The sequence below is a fragment of the Lissotriton vulgaris genome, chromosome 6 (assembly GCF_964263255.1).
Source record: "Lissotriton vulgaris chromosome 6, aLisVul1.2, whole genome shotgun sequence".
Classification (NCBI taxonomy): Eukaryota; Metazoa; Chordata; class Amphibia; order Caudata; family Salamandridae; genus Lissotriton; species Lissotriton vulgaris.
Window position 1 is genome coordinate 1,532,272,951 of NC_141694.1, and position 22,794 is coordinate 1,532,295,744.

General features: G+C 40.6%; 1 protein-coding gene across 1 annotated transcript in view; it reads left to right on the top strand.

Moving 5' to 3' along the window:
- The window catches only part of LOC147709106 (synaptosomal-associated protein 25-like), a 301,468-nt gene that overhangs the window by 220,272 nt on the left and 58,402 nt on the right, over positions 1-22,794 (top strand). The window contains exons 5-6 of the mRNA XM_086927712.1: positions 4,092-4,209; positions 6,753-6,878. Coding sequence (XP_086783838.1) covers positions 4,092-4,209; positions 6,753-6,878 — 244 coding nt within the window. The remainder of the gene's footprint in view (positions 1-4,091; positions 4,210-6,752; positions 6,879-22,794) is intronic.

Consider the following 22,794-nt stretch of genomic DNA (forward strand, 5'->3'; position numbering starts at 1 on the left):
CTAAATCTCCAAGCCTTTATAAATTTGGTGCGCCGTGTTTGGGACCTCAATTGTGGGCTTAGATTTGTATTCTTGACTTTGCCTTTAATGTTTCTATAAATGAGGGCAGCAATTTACCTACATGCAGTTCACACTGATAAAATGAGTGTGGCCTAACAATAATTATGACGCTGGTTGCAAATTTGATAAAAGAAAGGATCTATTGGTTATTTCACAGTTTTGTGGTTTTCATTCAGATTTTGAGGTTTCCTCCTGTTTCTGTTGATTAGGAATAAGTGCTTGTACCTCATGAAATAGAATCAGAGAGTCACACGTTGACAGGATGTTGAGGTTGAGTAGGAGCTGATCTTCCATCTCCCTTATCTTCTTCCACATTCCAGGATCTTCACAGATGCTAGGGAAACACTGGTGTGTGCCTACCTGACTTGCTCTAGTCTGGAAAGGCTTGCAGAAAGCATCTGATGTTAGCCATACTTGTCCGTGGATCTTTGTCAGTCTGATAGAGCCACTGCAGAGCATGCTTGCTGCTGCCATGACACTCATAGAGTCCACATTCCTGCAGCGGTATCCCACTTACAAAAGAAGCAATGACTACGGTTACCGCATTCCGCAGCCAGTGTTTTCTCTAATGATTGAGTCACTGGCTCAGCAAGTGGAACACTCAACTGACAAAGGAACGGCAGGGTCAATTGGCCTTTGGTTTAACATTGTCCGTCTTTGAAATGTTTTGAGCACTATTTGCACTATAGAGTCTATCTGTGGCATAATTGAGGCCATGGCAATTTTGGTTAGTCCTAACATGTCATGGGTATCTTTTGCATGGCCATCCTGGACCTTGGTTTGGCATACTGTGAGCATCATACAGCAAGATCCTAGAATACTGATAACCTTGACATATTGACAGGAATTTGTGGAATATTATGGGCATCTTCGACATGATTGTGCGAACACCAGTCAAAATGGTTGCTATATATTGCCTACTGCAGACATAATTTATATTATGACACCCATTCGTGGCATGCTGCTTACCATCCTAAAGTGATGCTCATCCTTGGCATACTGTGGTCATGTTGACATAATTGTAGCCATCCCTAATTCCAGGCATTCTCTAGGCATTCCTGGACATTTCTAGCATGTGGCGGTGATACATTAGCAGGTAAAGCAGAACCTGCCCATTTGTACCAGTAGTCCATACGAGCACTTACTGTATATTGCAAGGTGCTGTTTTAGGACAAACTAAATAGGAAACAGCCTAACTGGGATAAAGATAGTGTTTTATTAAAATTCTGAGCTTTTGTTTGTGAGAATTTAATGTATTTATCCCAAAAGAAGAGTATGTATTCGATAGGAAAATGAGTGTATGTGTGGCAAGGACATACTTCTTTTTTGTGGATAATATGACTGTATCTGAGTGTTATTTTATGTTATGTTCAAGTGACATATTGCTGATGCTCTGTCCTTAGTGCCAGAGAGTGTTTGCTGCAGCAGTTGCTATGTCATGACATGTGCGAAGGTGTTTTAAAGTCCATAGTGATAAATATTTACATGTCATTTTTACTAATGGAATATGACGGCTCTGGCGGTTGTATTTTTAGAATTTGTCTCAACCTGTAACCTGAGCAGTATCACTACTGTTTGTTCTTGTACAATTTGTTTACATCGGCTTTCCACAGCCTGAGATTGTAAAATCTATGTAATGTTTTAATGTTTCCACACCTTTCTTTTCAATTATATTCTGTTTGAAAACGTAAGACAGAAAATGTATTTGGAAGGAGGCACATAGGGGAAATTAAAGGAAATGAAAAGTACGAATTAAAAATAATACTACAAACAACTGATACCCAAATGTCTTCAACTGCTCATGACATGTATAACTTTTGTCACTGTTTAACTAAATTGTACTGAAAAATGGAACAGATTATTGTGCTGCCATTTTCAAAGTTTTTTCGCGGAACCCTGAAGAAAGCCAGCTTTCACTATTAGATAAGCACTGCTCCTCTTTAGGTTCAAATAATATGTGCCTATTTGTGTGCTGTTGAAACTAGTGTTTGATATGGAGTTCACAATATTATTATTATTGACACAAACATGGGTACACTGTTTATGACGAATAGTGTTTTGAAGAATAGTGGCACAATATGAATTGCTGTGAAAGTCCGTTATTTCTGTAAAATTCACTGTTGTAGTTTTTCCAGTGAGTGAGAATATTGTAATTTCCCTTCAAGAGCTTTGGGTTGTTAGCTTGGTGATATGTGGGGATGACCAGAAAGGCATTTATACCTGGGCTGCTTTTTGTTCAGAGAACCACTTTCTAGGCAACATCCATTATTGTAGCTCATGGTCAACAGAGTACGTTTTTAGTGGTTAATATAAAACATACAAATGTAGTGAATGGTACTCCCGATTATTTACTCACTTCAATGTACAGGAATGTAAAGGGCGAGAATTTCTTTTCATTAGTCCAAATTTTTGCAAAAGGATGAACAAGGAATTTGAATTTAAATATCCTATGTTAAAACACTAGATCACATCCTTTTACTCTGTGCTCAAAGCACAAAGTTTTGAAGCAAGAATGATCAGGCTTTCATTTACACAATCATTAAGTATGCATATTTAAGAGACAAATCTACTCCATTGACAGTGCTCCTCTCCCCACTGGCATGCACATGGGGTGGGTCTGGTGGCTTAGTGTGCCCACTGTAGGGGCCTGTGTTCGACCGCACGGTCACATGTTCAAATCCCGGCTTGTCCACTCAGCCTTTTATCATTCTAAGGTTGATTAAATTAGTTCCATTGAGTTGGGTAACAATAAACATCTGTTATTCAGTGCCAAGATATCTCTTGGGTAAACATGAGCTTTACAAATACTAGTTATGTTATGGTATACCTGTGTGTCTAGAGAATGCTGCTTGGCATAGGAATACCAATCATTTTAATAGAAGCCAAAGACCCTGAAGATCAGCATCAACTGTAATCCTTACCTTCGGCCAGCAAGCTGCATGTGAACCGACTTCCACATTATACAGATCTACAGTCCCAAAGTGGTTCCTGAAACAGTACAAACACAAAATGATAAAAATTATAATTGGGTTGTAAACTATGTACAGTTAACAAAGGCTAGTAACCTCAAAATCTTCATTTTACTTCATTTTATATATGTTATAGCAACATTTCAAATGTCTTGTTAAAAAAATACCATAAAAGGAGAAAAGAATTGTAACTATAATATCTGTATCCCCGCATTTTGCCACATATCGTAATCGTGTTAAACTCCAGAAAGCCATTTTGCATTTCATTGTAACTTTCAATCATTTTTAATGAAGGGATATGTTGCTTATAGACTTTATTGTGACAACTTTGCTCAGTCTGGATTTGACAGATGTCATGCTATACATTTGAGCTGTTGGTTTCGCTCAAGCTGAATGATAATATTGATATTTGAATACATATTTAAATATTGCTTGATCTTTCCTACCCCACAGTATTCAATCTCTATGGTATCAGTAGATCAAACAATATGGAGAATTCTTCAATATGCTGCCTTGTTCATAGTTTTGTTTATGAACTAATACAATGTAATAAATTGTGGTTAAAAGCTTTTATGCATCATCTCACCGTTCTATGGTAACAAAATGTTACACATCTTTTTTGTTTTTAGTTCACTAACATTTGAAAGGAAGAGCATTTACATTCCCATTCAAAGCGGATGCCTCACAACAGCAATGCATCTAAAGAAAATGCATTGAAATGTCTGTATATAGTTTAAATTACCACAGTCATTTTCATTTTTTTTTTAAACAATCGAAATTCATTCCACACTGTCATCCCTTTGTCCTGACCAGAACAACTCGATCGTGCTGAAGATGGCATGAACCATATCAACCAAGACATGAAGGAGGCCGAGAAAAATTTAAAAGATTTAGGGAAATGCTGTGGTCTTTTCAAATGTCCTTGTAACAAGTAGGTACTGGGTGCCGACTCGGCTCTGTGGTGTCCAGTTCTTGTCACAGTGAATGTCTGAAGTTGTCTTTCTTCTTTGTCCTTTTCCATCTGCTTCAATCTGTGGCGATAAAATACTTGTGTTTAATCAGAACAACTGGACCACATCGAAAGTGGAATGGACCAAATCAATCAGGACATGAAAGAAGCAGAAAAGAACTTGACGGATCTAGGACAGTTCTGTGGTCTTTGTCCCTGCCCATGTAACAAGTAGGTGCTTCCTGCCTGCCTGAGTATTTGAGCACCAAGGCCACCATCCAAGCCTTGTGAAACTCATCCCTAGTAAGCATGCTGACACTATGAGCATGTGGCATGGAGAGAGATCAATACTTGCTCCATAACATTGTCCCCTAGACTAGAAAAATTAGCTAGAAATAGTTTTATTAAAATAAGGCGTGTGAAATGCATAACAATGGCACACCTGTGAATCAATATTTCAACATTTTTCAGTGTGTAGGTTTTTTAGTATCTAAAATAAAAGTTACTGGGTGCTGCAGTAGGCACCATTAACGCTTGTCAGCAGGATTTTAATATTTTTGGTTTTAAAGCACTTTTAATAAGTGTTTGATTTCTAAACATGTAGCCTTTCAAATTATACTTGGAACAAGACAAGAAAATTACATATCTATTTATTTTGTAAGTAAGCAGATGATTAGCTAAATATTTAATATACTTTAGGCTTTGAAAATTGCGAGGAGCCATTTGTAAACCTGCCACACTATGACAATCTAAGCTATATTTTGCTTAAAATGGGGAACATCATTCCATTAGGAATGTTTAAATGTGAATTTCTTGCAAACGAATTGCACAAAAAACTTGGTTTGAGCCTGTTTAATATTATCACATGTAATTGGTTTACTCATGAATTACATGTACAAGTGACAGTTATTGATTTGATTTTTTTTAAATCAGTAAAGTCTGGTTCAAATTTCTTTGATGTACAACAAAGACCAAAAAAGCTACACAAATCTGAAATGTTTAATCTAAATGTAGATATAACCTTAGTTTTGTAAGTCAATTAACTAATCATTAAATGCATTTAATGGCAGCAGCATTTAATTTATGATTGGCTAGTTAGTTAAAGAAATTTGTTTCTGCATGCATACGAGTCCATAGCTGCAGGCTCTACATTCTAAAAATTAAATAGCAGAATAACATACTTTTTTTTTTTTTTAGAAATTCACAGCAATTCACATGCAATATAAGTCTGTCAAAACCTTCTTAATGAAAGATTAGTAGAAAGTTGGGAATATTTTATTAGCATCATGTGCAAAACCAGACAAAGGATCCCGCTAAATGCTGGTGAATGCATTAAATGTTTCGGTGGTTGAATACCTAAGTTAACTAAACATTATTAATAACAGTAACTCCTGACCACCACATTAATTGCAGAGATTGAGAATATTGAAAGAGGCTCCTGGTCAGCTATAGGTGAATGGGAACGTTTCTGTTTTGCCTTAATCTGCGATCCTGGTCCTGTTTGCAAATAGGGCTGTAATCTGTAGCAAATATGTCCACTCATCTACTTCCTGTAGAAAGAGCAAATAATGTGTTTCTCACATCAATGAATTCTGAGTTTCAGAATACCACTAATACCACTAACCACATAATACCACCATTGCACACATGGTGGAAAGTTAATATTCCCTGCATGGAAAGTCCTTCTTCATTTGAAGAAGAAATAATTTCCAGCAGCTCATAGTTACATCAAATTCCGAAGTTAAGAATCCCTTGTAATGTGGAGATAGCTACATATGACGACTATTTTGGATGGTGCATTTCTTAGTCAACAGGTCAATTTAACAATTGATTTTAGCAAGAATGCTTCCTTTCTACTCATATCTGTAGCTGGAGCATGCAAATGGTGCATAGGGTGCCTATTGCTTTCTTTCATTAGTTGGCTAGTTTTGTCTTGTTATGTCCCTTGCATTCATCACACCCACGCCTGTTTTACCTAGTGTATTTGTTGATAACGGTCTGTACATCAGTTCTTGATTCATTGTCACAATTTGAATGTACTACTGTATTATTTGGAAATTTGAATGCATTACTTCCAGCCAGCCAAAATATGCTTGCACACTATAAGGGAACTACAGACTTTTTGGCTTTGGCTTTGAAATTTGAAATGCTAAATGTTAAAGGGGGATCTTACATTTAATTTCTATTAACAATGCACTCCATGTGTCCCCAAAGCAGTTCATACATGTGATGTGATGTACACACTAAACTACCGTTGTGTTGCATGGCTGTCTGCCTGTGTGTATTTGTGTCTTGTGTTAAAATGTAAAATTGTAATTTAAATGTTTTTGATGTGTTTTTTGATTAGCAATATAATGGCTTTCTAAACACTACATACTGTAGCTTCTAGTTTAATAGATTATTACTACCAATAAGTTCAGAATTTGCTTGAGATTTATAATAATGTTATTATATATGCGCCACTTTCATTCTAAGTGCTTTACTATTATTATCAATTACAACTAGTGATCCTTTAAGTGAACAATGAAAGGCTATTTCCATTCTGCCAGGATTCAAATCTGCAACCTGTCGGTCACATACAATCTCATACAATCTCAAAAATAAGTGATTGGCCGGCTGACTGAGCAGATTGATCCATAACAGTACTATGGTATGAAGAAAACCAGTGTTCAAGATGCTTTTACCTCATGCAGTCCTTAGTTTAGTTTGAGGAGAATAATTTTGATTCTTTACTTGGACTTGGTGTTTGTCACTCACACTCTTTTTCTGCACAGGCTTATATCAGGTGATACTGGCAAAAAGGCCTGGGGAACTAATCAAGATGGTGTTATAGGCAACCAGCCAGCCCGCATTGTTGATGAACGTGAAAGGATGGCTCTTAGTGGTGGTCATATTCGCAGGTAAGTTCATTTATAGAATTCATCAACCCTTTGCCTCTTAAAAAGAGCAATTATGTGGCCTAATGCATATTTATGGTTGGACTGAAACAAGACAAGGAAATAAATGTGTATATTGATTCCTCAACTTAAGACAAAGAGTGGTTAAGAAAGTGAGCTTCAGTTTGTGCTTCCTTGATGGAGTGTGCAGTTAGTTTCGTCAAAGCTTATTTAACAAAGATGAATTTGTAGAGGTTCAATAATTACATACCAACAGTGATTTGTGTAAGATTACACCTGAGATTTTTTTTAAAGTGCACCTTGTTGAGAGAAGGAGCAACCATCAATAGTTCTAAACTTTCAAAACAGTATAGGCTTTTGTGCCATTAAAGAACTTTAGAGACCGATTTCACAAAGGTAAATTTACATGTGTAAATCTTTTCACACATGGATCTATTCCTATACCTAGGTGTAACTGCACTTTTTTGCTATTCACCATTTCTGATGAAGGGGTGGAGCCTCCTATAACTGAATTTACAAGTATGAAGGTAGAAATTGTAATTGTCCACCTATTTTTTTAAACAGAATTCTATTGGCATTTCAAATATTGCAAACATAACCAAAATTAGTTTGGCAGGATATAAATATGTAAAAACAAGTTGTCACATAGAAATTAATGTTTATCAAAAAAAATAACCATACTAGGATTAAACAGTAACTCCATCTCCCTATACCCCTGGGTCCCAACCTTGTTAATTAAAAAATCACAGAAATCTGTTAAGTCCGGGGACAGGAAAAAGAATAAAGTGATGTACCATCAGTGCACCTCCCACCCCAAGGTACGTATGTTCAAGAATTGCTGCTACGTGCTGCCCTCACCAGATGTATCATCCATGTCAGGTTCCGTAAAACAGTCCAGGAAATAATCCCAAAATCAAGCCCTCTCCTTTGATCCCCTACATTTCCTCACTTCTCTGAGCAATGCTGCACTCCCGTATCCAACCCACTGGATCAATTCCTCTCCCTGTTTCTCAAACCTAGGGCCCATAGTATCTTTTCAGTGCATCGTAATCTCATGCCTAGCTAGGACCAGAGCCAGATCTATGATCCCTGTAGTAGTATTGCGTTTTATACTTTTTATCGATCTCTGGGTCACCTCATTAACACAAGTCACTATTTCCCTCCAAAAATCCAATAATAAGGGCCTGGACCACACCATATGAAGTATCTCTGTTCCTTAATCTCCAAATCGAGGTCACAGCGCATCGAAGCTCCGAGAAATTTTACTCTGGGTTAGATACGCCTTATTCAGATAATAAAAAATTTAATCAGCTCCACTTATTAATGGAAATCACAACCACCAGGGCAGATATACCTTTATAGGATAGTATAGGCAATAATATAAAAGAGTAGAAAATATTTTGATTCAAAATAAAAATGTACAATAGTTCACAATAATAAATGTTACCCTGGAACTAATAAAAAAAATGTACAGCACATTAACTCTTTAAATTAAATTTGTATTACATTATAGAGTAATTTAAATATATCAATATAATTTCCAAATATTCAGTTTTAAACAACAATTTAAAAATCTGATTATCAGCCCCTTCGCTCTTTGCCACTGGGGGTAAAACTGCCACAGTGGAATGACTGTTGGCCCTGGTACCCTCAGTAACCACGCGAAAAGGAGCCTTTGGTGATGTCTTGGCCTCAGCTGGGGAACCAGCTCTGTGGTCTCCCGGCCAACCCAAAAACACAATCATTGAATACTTATTTTTATCTCTCTTTGAGACTTATGTAGTGAGCTAAAGGCCCCCACATACCTAAAAAAGGTCCTTAATAAAAGCATCTCGAAAATGTAGACCATTGCCGAAGGCCCTTCCTCTTTAGATGCCAAATCCACTAATTTCAGATCTATTTTGAGTAACATACTCTTCCTTCTTTCAATAGAGAGTACAGTATTAGTGTTACCTAACAGACAAAAGGCTCTCTGGACCCACTGACGTAATTCTTCCAAGTCAATAATGTTCTTGATCTTGAACACATAATCCTCCTCAGCCATGTCGAAAATCTTAGTCAGTGGGCCAACTACATCCAACAACCTGTTCTTACAGGATTTTAGACCCCTATCAATACCCTTTCTAGCGTTGCGACGTCCTTTTGCAATAAAGGCGATGATATCGAATCAAGTTCTGGAGTCACCAACACTTTATTATCAATAGTGGGCTGTGGACACTCGGACCTCAGTCTTACAAGCACCTCTTTAGGTATCTCCCTTTAGATCCAATGTTGAATATATTCACCCACGTGATCCGAAGGAGACTATTCTGGTGAGAAAGAGTGCTTACTCAGTAAAGGGTCGAACATGTTCTGACCCAGGGGGTCTAAAAGAGAACCACTATCCTTGTTCAACGTGCCTTCCTTCGGCAGCTTTTTATTGTATGACATATCATCCTCCGAATCAAAGTCGTATGAAGAACTACGGTCTACCTCCGCACTACCAGAGGATTTGTCACAAATCACCGCTTTGTGTCTGTGCACTCTCTTTGACACATCATCATGCGGGCAGGTCGCCTGCCCATCTTTGATGCCCGTGGCATCTTCCTCTTTCCTGTCAACACAGCAGAAATGCTCTACCAAGGTAGGTCTTTTCTTTATACCCAGTGGAATACTGGTAGTCACATGCTTTCTCTTCCAAGAGGCTTTCTTAGCTGAACCATGTGCAGTCTCTGGCGCAGACCAAAACCGATCCTTATCCGTCCTGGATGTTTTTGAAGCCAACAATTGATTTCCTCAATGGTCCTATTTAACTCATCCTCCAAGGATCCTTCACCCCTCTACATTTTACACTAAATATATATATATATATATACACTAATAAGCCTTCAAAAGGCACAACTTGAAGTTATATATATATATATTAACACGCTTTGAAAAGGTACAATCACGATATATTGGGTTTGAATCCACAAAATAAATATATATATCTGGCAGAAATTATATAAATATAAAGGCAACACCTTGAAAATAGCAAAAAAACTGGAATATATATCAAAATTGGGTCAAACGAAAACTACTGAAAGTGACAAGTTTCCACTAACTAACTCAGAGCCTCGAAGAGAAGTGATGCACGTTTCCCCACTGTCAGAAAATTTGAGGCGAGAAACTCTTGTCAGAACATGAACGTTCTGAATTGAACTGCTGCTACGGAAACAGCGCTGCACCACAAAGGGGAAATAGACAATAGCTTTGCCAGCGGTCTAGAGGCTCGTGCCCACATTCGCTTACAAGCGACGTCAGACGCACAAGACTCTGAGGAGGAAAAACCTCACTGCAATCCCTGGAACGCCAGGCAACAGCGGTCTCGTCACAATGCACAGACTGAACGCCGCATGAGGTGAGAAGAAGCATGCGCTCACAGGGCTGTAACCATGGCAACGGCTTCATGAGGCTTTTCTAATGAAAAAATCCTTGGTTAGTCTGTGAGCCAAAAAAAACTAGGCCCCGTAGATGGAAAACCTCCAAAGAGAAGGGTAAAAGAGAATCACAGTGAGAAAAACGAGGGAATGTATAGATCAGCCAACGCTCCGGAGCCAAAGAAAGAGAAATAAAAGTCGACAGACTATAAAAGGATTAAAGAGCACACAGATAGCAGATAGCGTAACTGCATTCACCCAATAGGTAGCATACTGAAGTAATCACAAAAGATGGTTCAGCATGAAAAGATGAGTTTATTGTAGGAAACAGTTTAAACATACCCAAATGCCCCTCATGAGCCATGGAAACAATTTTTTCTCTCATATTTAAAGGAGGAACTATTTTATCACCACGAGTTAAAAAACCTTGATCAAACATTAATTCATATTTCACTTTCCAGAACGTAGACAAATCACCTGATAACTTCCGCTCCTCAGGCCAACCTAATTGCATAAACTTAACAATATCAGACAAGATACGGTCCTCACACATGGCCGCTTTCCATTAAGTTTCAGAAATAACTCCAGAACAGGCTCTGGATGCCTCACCGTTAACATCTTCAATAGAAAAAACGACATCCATATCGGAACCAACAAAAGAAATGTCAGAAGAATCTGACAACGGCAAACGAGACATGCAATCAGCATGCACATTTAAACGTCCAGGGACATATTCAACTTCGCACTGAAACGCTTGCAATTCTGCAGCCAATCGTGCCAAAAGAGCAGTCAAAGTTCTTCCACCACCAGCAGCTAACATATTGATTAAGGGCTTATGATCAGTTCTCAAACAAAATTTTGTACCCCACAAGAACTGCCGAAAGTGTTGAACAGCCCAAGTGCACGCCAACAGTTCCTTTTCAATGGTGGAATAATTGTATTCAGTACCCCGTAAAGTTCTTGATGCATAGGAAACAACATATTCCTCACCTGAATTCCTTTGAATCAAAACAGACCCTAAACCAACATTACTGGCGTCCACAGACACAATACAATCATTGCCAACTTCAAAAGGTCTCAAGAAGGGGGCATTGATAATTTCTTTCTTAAGTAAATTAAAAGCAGATTCTTGCTCATTGTTCCACACAAACTTCACATTTTTCTTCAGTAAAGATCTCAAAGGATACACTTACCATAAAATTCTGTGAGATCTAAAAATGATACAAGTTGTTCTTTAGACAGAGGAGCAGGAGCATTAGAAATACTCTGTATATGGTTGAACTTAGGATAAATACCTTGCGATGAAATTTCATGGCCAAGATATTCCACTCTGCTTCGTCTGAATTTACATTTAGAGAACTTCAGAGAGAACCCTTTCTCTTGTACTCGTAGTAGTACCTTCTCTAGGTTCTTATCATGGTGTTCAAAATCTTTCCCAAAAATCAGGATGTCATCTTGAAAGGTGATTGCGCCCTCACAACCTTCTAGAACCTCCTTCATAAGTCTCTGGAACACAGATACCGCACTGGCTAAACCAAACGGCATGCGACAATATTGAAACATGCCCTCTGGTGTGATAAAGGTTGTCAGAAACTTAGATTCATCATGTAAAAGCACCTGGTGACAGGCACTGGCTAAATCTATCGTGGAGAACACACAAGCCCCAGAAAGTGTAGAAATAAGTTCGTGAATATGAGGTAGAGGATGCCTGTCAATCCAAATCTCCTTGTTTAAGCTGCGGAGGTCCACACACAAACGAAGTTCGCCATTGCTCTTAAGCGATAAAACCACTGGCGAAACCCAAGGAGAAGATTCTACAGGTTTAATTATTTTCTTGGATACTAAATAAGAAATACTTACTTTCAAGTTTTCACAATAAGCTAAAGGTACATTCCTAACTCTTTGTGTCGGATAGGAACAGCACCCTCCTTAAGGACAATCTTATGCTTGAAGTTAACAAATTCTCCCAAATTATCTGTGAACATTAAAGGGAATTTAGTTCTTATTTTACTAACAAACTCATCATCCTCGGGAGAAACAATATAAACAGGAGGAGAAGCATTTGTATCAAGTTTGATGCCCATTTCTTGCTGATGAGGCCAACCAAGATTTGAGGCCCCTTTAGTCGCAACATAAACCTTCCCTCTAGTTGTTCTGTCCTTGAACTTAAGATCAGACCACATAAAACCATCAAGACTAATTTTGTAACCAGAGTAACCAACAGGTTGTATATCGGGTGGAAGAAGTTTCGTGGTATTCCAAAACTCATCAAAAACATTCCTGCCAATGATGCTGTACCAAGCACAAGAATCAATTAGCATAGAAATGTCCTTCCCATTGACCAGAATTTTATCACTGGGAAAACCTTTGCACTTAGTGTCACTAACACACAAAAGACTGTTTATTTCTGAAATGTGTTCTTGATTCTCTTCATTTTCCTCAAACAATATCAAGTTTACCTTCTGGAAAGATCTGCACATTTTGTTAAAATAACCAGATTTTTTACATTTAATGCAAATTTTGTTCCAAGCGGGACACCCCTTGTAACTTCCTACATGGACAGAGCCACCACACCTGTAGCAAACTACTTGAGTTTTCTTTACAAATGGTTTGTTCTCCTTTCCAAAACTCCCTTTCTTATAAGGAACAATAGGAGGCTTCCTGGGATTGAAATAATCTTTTACAATAGCTACTTCAGGGATAATTTCTTTATTTTTAACCACCTGTCCTCTGATTTCACTTACAAAAATGTCTGATTGTTCAATACCTTAAGCGATATTCAACACCGCACTAAGAGAAGATTCTGTCCCAATCCACAAACGTTCCTGAATTTTCTTGCTTTTAGTCTTAATCATTATCTGGTCCCTCAAAACTTGTTCAAAATGAATAGTCTGAAAAGCACAGGAACTAGCTAAGGTGCGTAAAGCAGCTACATCATTTTCAATAGACTCATCCTCTTTCTGAGCCCTTGAGTAAAACTTAAATCTTTCCATGACAGTGTTAATTTTTCTGCCAAACCTAATGCTCATTTGTTTGACAGTGACCTCAAAAATATTAATGTCACCAGCACCATCTATAGGAGGTAGATTTGCTAACTCCTTTAAACCTTCCCCCCCCCAAACAATTCTTCAACAATGCCAACTTTCTTTTAGGGGAGCAACCAGCCTCTTCCAAAACATCAACATACGCCAAAAACATTGGATACCATAAGTCCCATTCCATTTTTGGCTCACAAGCTGCTGGTAAAAAGTGTGGAGGAGCAACAATATTAGACATGTTAGGTTTCAAATAGATTAACACTTACAGCATAGAGTAATCAATATTTTCAGTAGTGAGTGAGTAAAAGAAATAAATGGTTAAAGAAATTAACTTAAATAGGAGAAGTGGTAACCGACGTCACAATGGTAATGATGAAGTTGCACAGTAGTCAAAATAAAAGACTAAAGAAAAAAAACATAGTCACCAATGTCAAAACAGGTTCCAGGGAGAAGCTTGAAAGAAATAAGGCTGATTCAAAACAGTACCTGAAGAGTTCAAGCAGAACTGATTTGAAAAACAATCTTTAAATCCAGGGATCGTTTCAAATGAGAAAAAAAATTATGCAGTGTAGCAAAATAAACAAGATGGCTGCCAGGAAGTTGAACAAGGCACAGCGCGATGTATTCTTCTGAACAGCATGGGGTGTCGCTTAGCAACAAAGAGCGAGAAAAATAGGCACAGCGCGGTGACACGCAGAATCTCCCTGACGCTGCGTTGCCAAGAATCTCCTGGGTCAAGGTAGGTTGTTGTTTTCATTTAATCTATTCAGCAGTTTAGAGACAGCGCTCGAGCAGCAATTTAGTGACGGCACTCGAGCACACAATTTAGTGAGAAAAGGTAAATGTTGTTGAGACTTCACCCCCAACAAAACAACTAACCATCATAGAATCGATTCTACTGAGGCTCGATAAATCGTAAATGTGCCACAAGTTTAATTCCGCCAAGTCCCTGGCTGCTTCGAGGTTTGGCCACTTGTAAACACGCTTATTGTCACTTTCACGCTGTACTGAGCACGCAAAAAAAAACTGGATTCGTACACAAAGGAGCATAAAATCTCACACGTATGTCCTCCAAAACTTGAACACAAATAAAAACAGTCACTCAAAGAAAGTACTCACGATGAGCAATGAGTAGATTTGTCAAGAGACTTCTCCGTAGCTAGTTCAAAACAAATGAAGGAATTCGCAATACAATTTTTCCCACGAAGAAATCCTTTGTAAAAAACGTTCCTGCTCCAAAAAAAAAAAAAATTTAAATATATAAAATAGAATGTACATGAGCAGGGAAAACATAACAATTCTATAAGAACATTCTAACAGAGAATACTAGACATACTCGATTTAACTCTCACCAAGAGCGCACATTAATTCCAGCAATAAAAAGTTATAAGAGTTAAAAACAAGGACATAAAATTGCACTCATTGAGCAGCAGCCATAAAACAAGGAAGAGGACTGGTTGCTGGGGGGTTTTATTGTGATGGAATGTTCAAAAGTTCTATACTCTCTATTCTAGAAGCTTTTAACATGCTTCTGAGTGGTGGCAATAAAGGATTTATTGCATAATATTGGCCTCCAGGTCTTGACATAAAATTCTAATTCTCTGCCTCTGTTGTTTTCGATGGGAGTGTGTTACAGTACCATTGGCTAGCTGTATATTGTGTTTGCCTTGCTCCCAGGCTGGGTTGGAACATATTTATTTTCTGTTGATATTCTTGTGACTGTGGTACATTTAGGGCCTGATTATGAATCGCCAAACCAGTGGTGGCGGTCCCATCACCCCCACACTGCGGGACCACCGGCAGTATTACGACTTCGGCAGTCAGAACCACCACAGGACCGTTGTGACTGCCAGGGATTCAGGATCCCATGGCATTCGTGCAGCGTTCAGAAGCATAAACATGCTGGCAGTGCCGCAGCAGCACCACTGAGTATATTTTGAGTTGTCTCACCACCACCCTTTTCATGGCGGTGAGCCCGCCATGAAAAGGGTGGTAATGAGGCAACTAAAGGGCCAGGAGGTGCATGGTGGGGGCCCCCTTCGATTTGTACCTGCCTTTTCTGCACGGTGTGACATGTATGCCAAACCATGCAGGAAGGGGCAGGCGGTGCTCTGAGTGTGGCGGTATGTATGGTAGGCTCTTCTATGAGCCTACCAGACTGCAGCTGTCAGACCATTGCAGGACTGTCTGTCAGACCAGAAATAAACTCTGGTTCTGGTGGGCGGTCACACCGCGGGTTTGGTGGTCCTACAGCGGACAGCGCATTGCACCATATGCTGTAGAACCGCCATATTATTAATGAGGCCCTAAGTATTATGTTTTGTGAACTGCAATGTTCTTACGCTTTATTTAGCATGTGTTTTGTACCCTCCTCAATTTTCCCTTAAGCCAGCCCATTTGATATAAAATATTCTCATTTTCTCACTACTCCGCTGACCCCCCTAAATTTACTGCACAGCATGTAAAACAAAGCATACTGCTTTTTTTACCCAATAATACAATTTTCTGATCAGTGACACAAAAAGATTCCCAAAAATATTTTTTAGGTTATTAGACAAGTCACATTTACCAGTAGACCTGTATCTTCTCTCTGTTTAGGCTACACAAGTAAACATGTTAGTTTCTTTTGTTAGACAGTTGTTTGGCAGTCATAGGTTTCTTTAAACTTCAAACACACACACACACACACACACACACAAACACACACATGCACAATACCCACTACTATTGATCATAATAGAGTTTCTATTTATTATTCTAACACCAAGCAAGCCTTAATACTTGGGTAGGTTACACAGCGGACCTGAACGAATATAACAGCTTTTAATATATTGATGCACTCACTCAAAAGTACCTAAACACACTACAGGGAACTGTCACTGAAACATGATGGTTCTCACAGGGATTGTGTGTGTCTGGATTTGTCAGTGGTTTTCAACATGGTGAGGATTGGTTCAGTCTCCACAATATGTGTTAAACATGCCCACACACATAGATGCACATAGATGTACACACACCAGATACAACCACACACACATATAAACACATGCACACATCATCTTCCATTTTGAGGTACATTGTTTTCAAGTGTAGAATCTTCTACCATCTGAACTTTTCCATATTCTCTTCCATACTCACAAATATGCAATATACAGATTCCTTTCCACACCCCTTGCCTGCTGAACTGCACCTGAGCGCTGGAGGACTGACACACAGCGACCTGCGTTTGTGCTGAAGCGCATCTGAAAGCGCTGGAGGACTGACACACAGCGACCTGCGTTTGTGCTGAAGCGCATCTGAAAGCGCTACTTTTCGCCGGACCCGCTCCGCGGGTCCCGCTTCACTGGGACTGCTCCTTGCTGCTACTGTCATCTGAGGAATAAGGGCTTGAGGCACGCAGGGCTGCGAGCGTGCAGACTGCTGGACTCCAACTCCCAAGAGTCCCAGCAGCTGCCTCACCGATCACACCTGGTGACGCTCTCCCTCAAGGCCACGCCCCCTTCTACTCTGCAAAAGGCGCCAGATTCCTAACTGCAGTGGATTCCTTTCCACACCCCTTGCCTGCTGAACTGCACCTGAGCGCTGGAGGACTGACACACAGCGACCTGCGTTTGTGCTGAAGCGCATCTGAAAGCGCTGGAGGACTGACACACAGCGACCTGCGTTTGTGCTGAAGCGCATCTGAAAGCGCTACTTTTCGCCGGACCCGCTCTGCGGGTCCCGCTTCACTGGGACTGCTCCTTGCTGCTACTGTCATCTGAGGAATAAGGGCTTGAGGCACGCAGGGCTGCGAGCGTGCAGACTGCTGGACTCCAACTCCCAAGAGTCCCAGCAGCTGCCTCACCGATCACACCTGGTGACGCTCTCCCTCAAGGCCACGCCCCCTTCTATTCTGCAAAAGGCGCCAGATTCCTAACTGCAGTGGATTCCTTTCCACACCCCTTGCCTGCTGAACTGCACCTGAGCGCTGGAGGACTGACACACAGCGACCTGCGTTTGTGCTGAAGCGCATCTGAAAGCGCTGGAGGACTGACACACAGCGACCTGCGTTTGTGCTGAAGCGCATCTGAAAGCGCTACTTTTCGCCGGACCCGCTCCGCGGGTCCCGCTTCACTGGGACTGCTCCTTGCTGCTACTGTCATCTGAGGAATAAGGGCTTGAGGCACGCAGGGCTGCGAGCGTGCAGACTGCTGGACTCCAACTCCCAAGAGTCCCAGCAGCTGCCTCACCGATCACACCTGGTGACGCTCTCCCTCAAGGCCACGCCCCCTTTTAAGGGCAGTCAACAAAAAGAGTCTTTGTATCCCGCTGCGCGGGAGCGCGCGGGTAGCGCCCGGGAGAAGCCCGGGACAAGGGCGGGCCCTCTGAGGCCCTCAGAGGCACGAGAAGGCCAGGCTAGGCCCCCCCCTTAGGCCTGGTAAGTTATACCTTACCCCAAACTACCCGTAAGATAAACTTCCCTAGAAACATTTACCTGCAGCATAATCCCAGAGTCCCCTATCGACTTAGACCACGTTCCTCGCAGCGCATTCACGATAGTGTTCCCCAGTCACGATGACAAAGAAACTAAGATCTGGTAAAATAATAGTAGGAAGATCCAGCTCTAAAACTAAATCAAATCCCCTTCGAAACAAACATAGTCAATCTACCAACATGAAAAGTACGTGTCAGCTATTCAACTTTTGGGAAAAGGGTAAAAACAAAGTATTGGGGGTGGACAACAAAGTAACGGATCCAAAAGTCTCCGGAGTTATCCATTTAGATTCTACCCCAAATGATGTTCGAGAAAGCCCTGAAATTAAAAAAGCAAAGGCAGACTCAAGTCCAGTTAGGACGCTACAATTCCCCCCCAAGAGCGAGTTCTCACCCCCCTTGTTTTCTACTTTGAAAAATAACATTGACCTAGCTCCTGAGGTAATCATAAAAACAAAAAAAGACATAGAGCAAGATAATTTAAACATCATGGCAACTCCCCTCGATGAAGCTACTCAGCCAGTTAATAGTTCACTAACCAAAACGTCATTTCACAACGGTTTGTCCCCTATGATTTTAGATGAAGTCCTATGTCAACGGTATTTAGAATCTGATCCCACAACAGTTGAGTTACCTCAGAACACCCCGCTAATGTCAAACCATGCCGGCCTACAACTTTACAGCAGTACCCCTTCCAAAACCTCTCACTCTCATTTTTCCTCTAGCCCAAATTTAAATCTGACCGGAATAAATTCCTTCCAATGTAAGGGGCCCGGCAAACCGCTTTCTGATTCCCTCCACATCTTAGAACATCTATTGGCTTCTATCCTACACTTATTGGAGAAATTTGTGGGGGGATCTGATTGTGTGTTAGACACAGTGACCCAAATTCTAAAAGTCCTGCTGAGGTCCCAAAAAGAGAAGGAAGCGGATGGGAAGGGGTCTTCCTTCCCTCCCACGGCCTCAGATCAGATAGGAATAATTGAGCATCCTCCAGTAGCAATAATTACCTCAAAAATAGAGCAAGAGATAACAGATGCTCCCCAGCCATTTCCCAACTTAAATGGCTCAGTAAATCACGAATCTGCAATAAAACCTCATGGGGAAACCCCGCCAAAAACTGGAAATGACCTATTTCCTATCTTTAAGAAACAGAAGGGGGACGGGGAAATAGAGGAGGAAGCTATTCAGGGGGAAACAGATAACAGAGGGAAAATTGTACCATTAAAAAAGAATGGAAAACACAAGAGGAAACTGTTAAGACGGATAGATAAAAATAGGCGGAGGAAAATTTTATTCAGGAAACACTTAAACTCTCCCCTACTGGAAGCGCCACCCCAAGTACTGAAGGCAGTGGGAAATAAGTTAGCCAAAGAAAGCATTCCCTTAACATCCAAGAAAACCTCCCCTTCCTTACCTACCCATACATCCCCCTTGACAGCAATTACTAACATATTCACCTTTGGCCAACAAAGCAATAATACTAGGGATACAAAAGTGGCACACAAATCGACCTCCCCAGGTCGGGTTCAAAAGCCACTTACCCAAACAACAACGGCACTTAATCCCTTTGCTTCTGTCTTCCAGGGTGCAACATCTCAGGGTGCTCTTCCCCAAAGCTCTATGAACCTAGAAGCAGATAAACCAACTCCATTAGGGCAAGAGCATAATCATTCCGCCCAAAAAATGTCTTCATTTAATCCTTTTGTCATTTCACCCATGGAAGCTCTTGCAAAGGTTACCATGGGAAAAGAATACAAGGAAAATAATATAGATACTGTATGGGTTGATTTCTTTCCCCTCTTTGAAGCTGACTGCATTCTGAATAGATCCCTCTTGTTGAAATATTTTCAAGAATCTGCCAATTTGAAACTTATCCAATCGGCCGACCTAGACATAGTTTTGCAGCAAAAGTCCGAAGTGGGGACGGTTACGAGGGTGAAGTTTCACTCTAAACTAGTAGCTAACCTCATCCTACAACGGGCTGAAGACCTCCAGAGTAGGGGAATAGATGTAATTCCTGTGTTAATGCCCCCCAGCCGGAATAATGCTGTTAAAACGTTAAACAAACAGAATCCACCCTCATCCCTGCTGCTAGCCGCAACAGGCAATATAAATAACTTGGGTGAAATCAAAGAATTAAAAATAAGCAAGTCTAATGACTACCGTATGGTATCCTATGCTCATCCATCTTTTTTAACTTATCAAACTACCCCAAGAGAGGAAAAGGATCTCTGGAATTGGCTTCCCAAAGTACTAGCCGACAAATCTTCGGGAAAACCATTATCTAATCAGTTCCTTTAGCACGGATCTATCCATAATATCGTGGAATTCAGCAGGCCTAAAAAATAATACGGAGAAAATACAATTTCTCTTATCCCTAAAGGCAAATATTATATGCCTCCAGGAGACATGGTGTAATGGAAATATCCAAATAGGGAAGGACTATATTGTACTAGAAGGCAGCGCCATTGCGAATAAAAAAGGCCACACCAGTGGGGGTATAGCCTGCCTACTATCCAACCATATAAACTGGGACTACAACCACTTCCTGGATCCGAGTAAACTTTTCCAGGTAGTCACCTTGTTTGGGTCAGGCAACCCTTTAGCTGGAACCCGCCTGGCCTTGATAAATGCTTACATCCCCCCTGAAATGGGATTTAATACAATTTTAAATAAAATCTTCCTCCACATACAGAGCATTAGGGAGAAAGATCCCGGAATGGCCATCATCCTAACCTGGGACTTGAATTGTAAAATATCCAACTTCAGCTTAAATCTTTTTTCTGATAAAATAGGAGAAGAAACACTCCACATTCCTCGGGCCACGTTCCCCGAAAGTATATTAACAAACAAACGGGGTAAACTATTATTAAACTAGTTGGCAGAAATCGATGGGATAATCGCAAATGGGCGCCTCCCCTCGGACTCTCCAGCAAACTTTACCCACAAATCATATCAAGGGGAATCGATTCTTGATTATGTCATAATAGGGTCTCATTCATTTGAGTTATTAAAGGATAGCGCTGTAATCGACACCATTTTCAGCGATCATAAAATCATTTCCATCTCAATGAACGTACATCCCCCTAAATGTGACCAATGGTCTCTAAACAGTAACCAAATAAATTTTGGTAACAGTTCTGGAAGATGTTATTGGAATGCAAGGGCTCATCGCTACCTAGAGGATATGCTAGATATAGCAATCTCTGTGCTCCCCTCTTGGTATGGCCGCGAAAACGAGCTCTTTTCTCTATTTCTGAATGCAATAATAACAAGGGCCCAAAAGCAGAACAAGAAAAAATCGACCAAAATAACTAACTGTCACTTGAAATCGCTTAACGTAGTCCTGAATAATCTTATAAGGGCCCAATATTTAAAAAGAACTGAGAATAAATCCCGACAAATAACAACACTAAAAAGGAGAAGGAGGCGACTTTTATATGCTCTTCGAAAAGAAAAAGAGGATACCATCTGGATAAAAATAAGGGAAGCAGCTACTAACGGAGAATTGAGACAATTTTGGTCCCTTATAGGTGAAGGGTGCGGAACGAGAACCACTCCTCTCCCCATACCTATCGAGGAACACATATGGAGGGATTTTGTCTCAAACCTCTATGCAAGTAACCACTCAGTTATACCCCAGGTACGGTTTACAGACACTAGCCTGCCGACAGAGTCTTTTTCAGAAAAAGACATAGAACTCGCCATTGGGGAAATGAGACGTTCAGGGGCCATGGGCCCCGACGAAGTCCCAATCAATGTGTTAAAGCAGAACAAGGTCAAATGGAGCAAGCTCTTATGCCCTATCTTTAATTCCTGCATATTAAGTGGAAAGGTCCTACCTTCCTGGAAGGGAAGTATCCTGGTCCCATTGTATAAAAAGGGTGATCGTCTTCTCCCCCAGAACTATCGCCAGATTGCATTGTTGGATGCAATCGGCAAAGTTTTTACTAGATGCCTACTCAAACGGATAAATGCCTGGGTTGAATCTGCAAATATCCTTCCACTTGAACAGACAGGCTTTAGAAAAAACCATGGGACCATGGATAATCTAACTGCCCTCCAGGTAATAGTTGACAAGTACATAAGAGTAAGGAAGGGGAGAGTCTATGTGGCTTTCATAGATTTCTCCACGGCCTTTGATAAGGTTGACCGTCAGGTATTGTGGAGAAAGCTATACATCCTAGGAATGCCACATAGCCTCTTACGCTTGGTCCAGGATTTGCATGATGACACATGGTGCAAGGTTCTGTTGGGAGGAGAAAGAGGTCTCTCCCGACTCATTCCATCTGCAAATGGCCTCAAACAGGGCTGCCTTCTAGCTCCCCTCCTATTTTCCCTTTATGTTAGTGATCTCCCTCTTACTTTATCAATGTGTGTAGGAATTGCCCCACGCTTAGGCGAAAGACACATCCCTTGTCTAATGTATGCAGACGACATTTTAATATTAGACCTCTCCCCCAAGGGTCTTAATAACCGTCTACATGCACTACACACCTTTTCTGAAGAGCACTTTTTGAAAATAAACATTTCCAAAAGTAAGATAATGTGCTTGGAGGGACGCAACAAACTAAAGCTGGACCACATCAGTTGGGAATTAGGAGGTCAGAAATTAGAAAGAGTAAAATCGTATGTCTTTCTAGGTATGGTAGTCACCAGTAATTTAGGTAACAAATTACACATTGAAAGCAGTTCTCGAAAAGCAAAGTCACAGGGTAAAGGCCTAAGAACACTGTATAAATCAACAGGCCAGAGACACTTTGTTCACCTGTTGGAGGCCTTTCGAGCAAAAGTCCCCCCGACTCTGCTTTACGGGATAGAATTAATTGACCTAGCAGAATGGGGTTTTTTAGATACAGTGGAGGGTTCCCTACTGAGAAATTTAACCTCAGTTAATAATAGTTGTAGCGCCGCAACCCTGCGTCTAGAACTCGGCCTTAGGAGTAGCTGGGCTCAGGGACTTGCAGGAGTGATTCGCTGGGTCATTGGTCTGATTAAAGGAAAGCC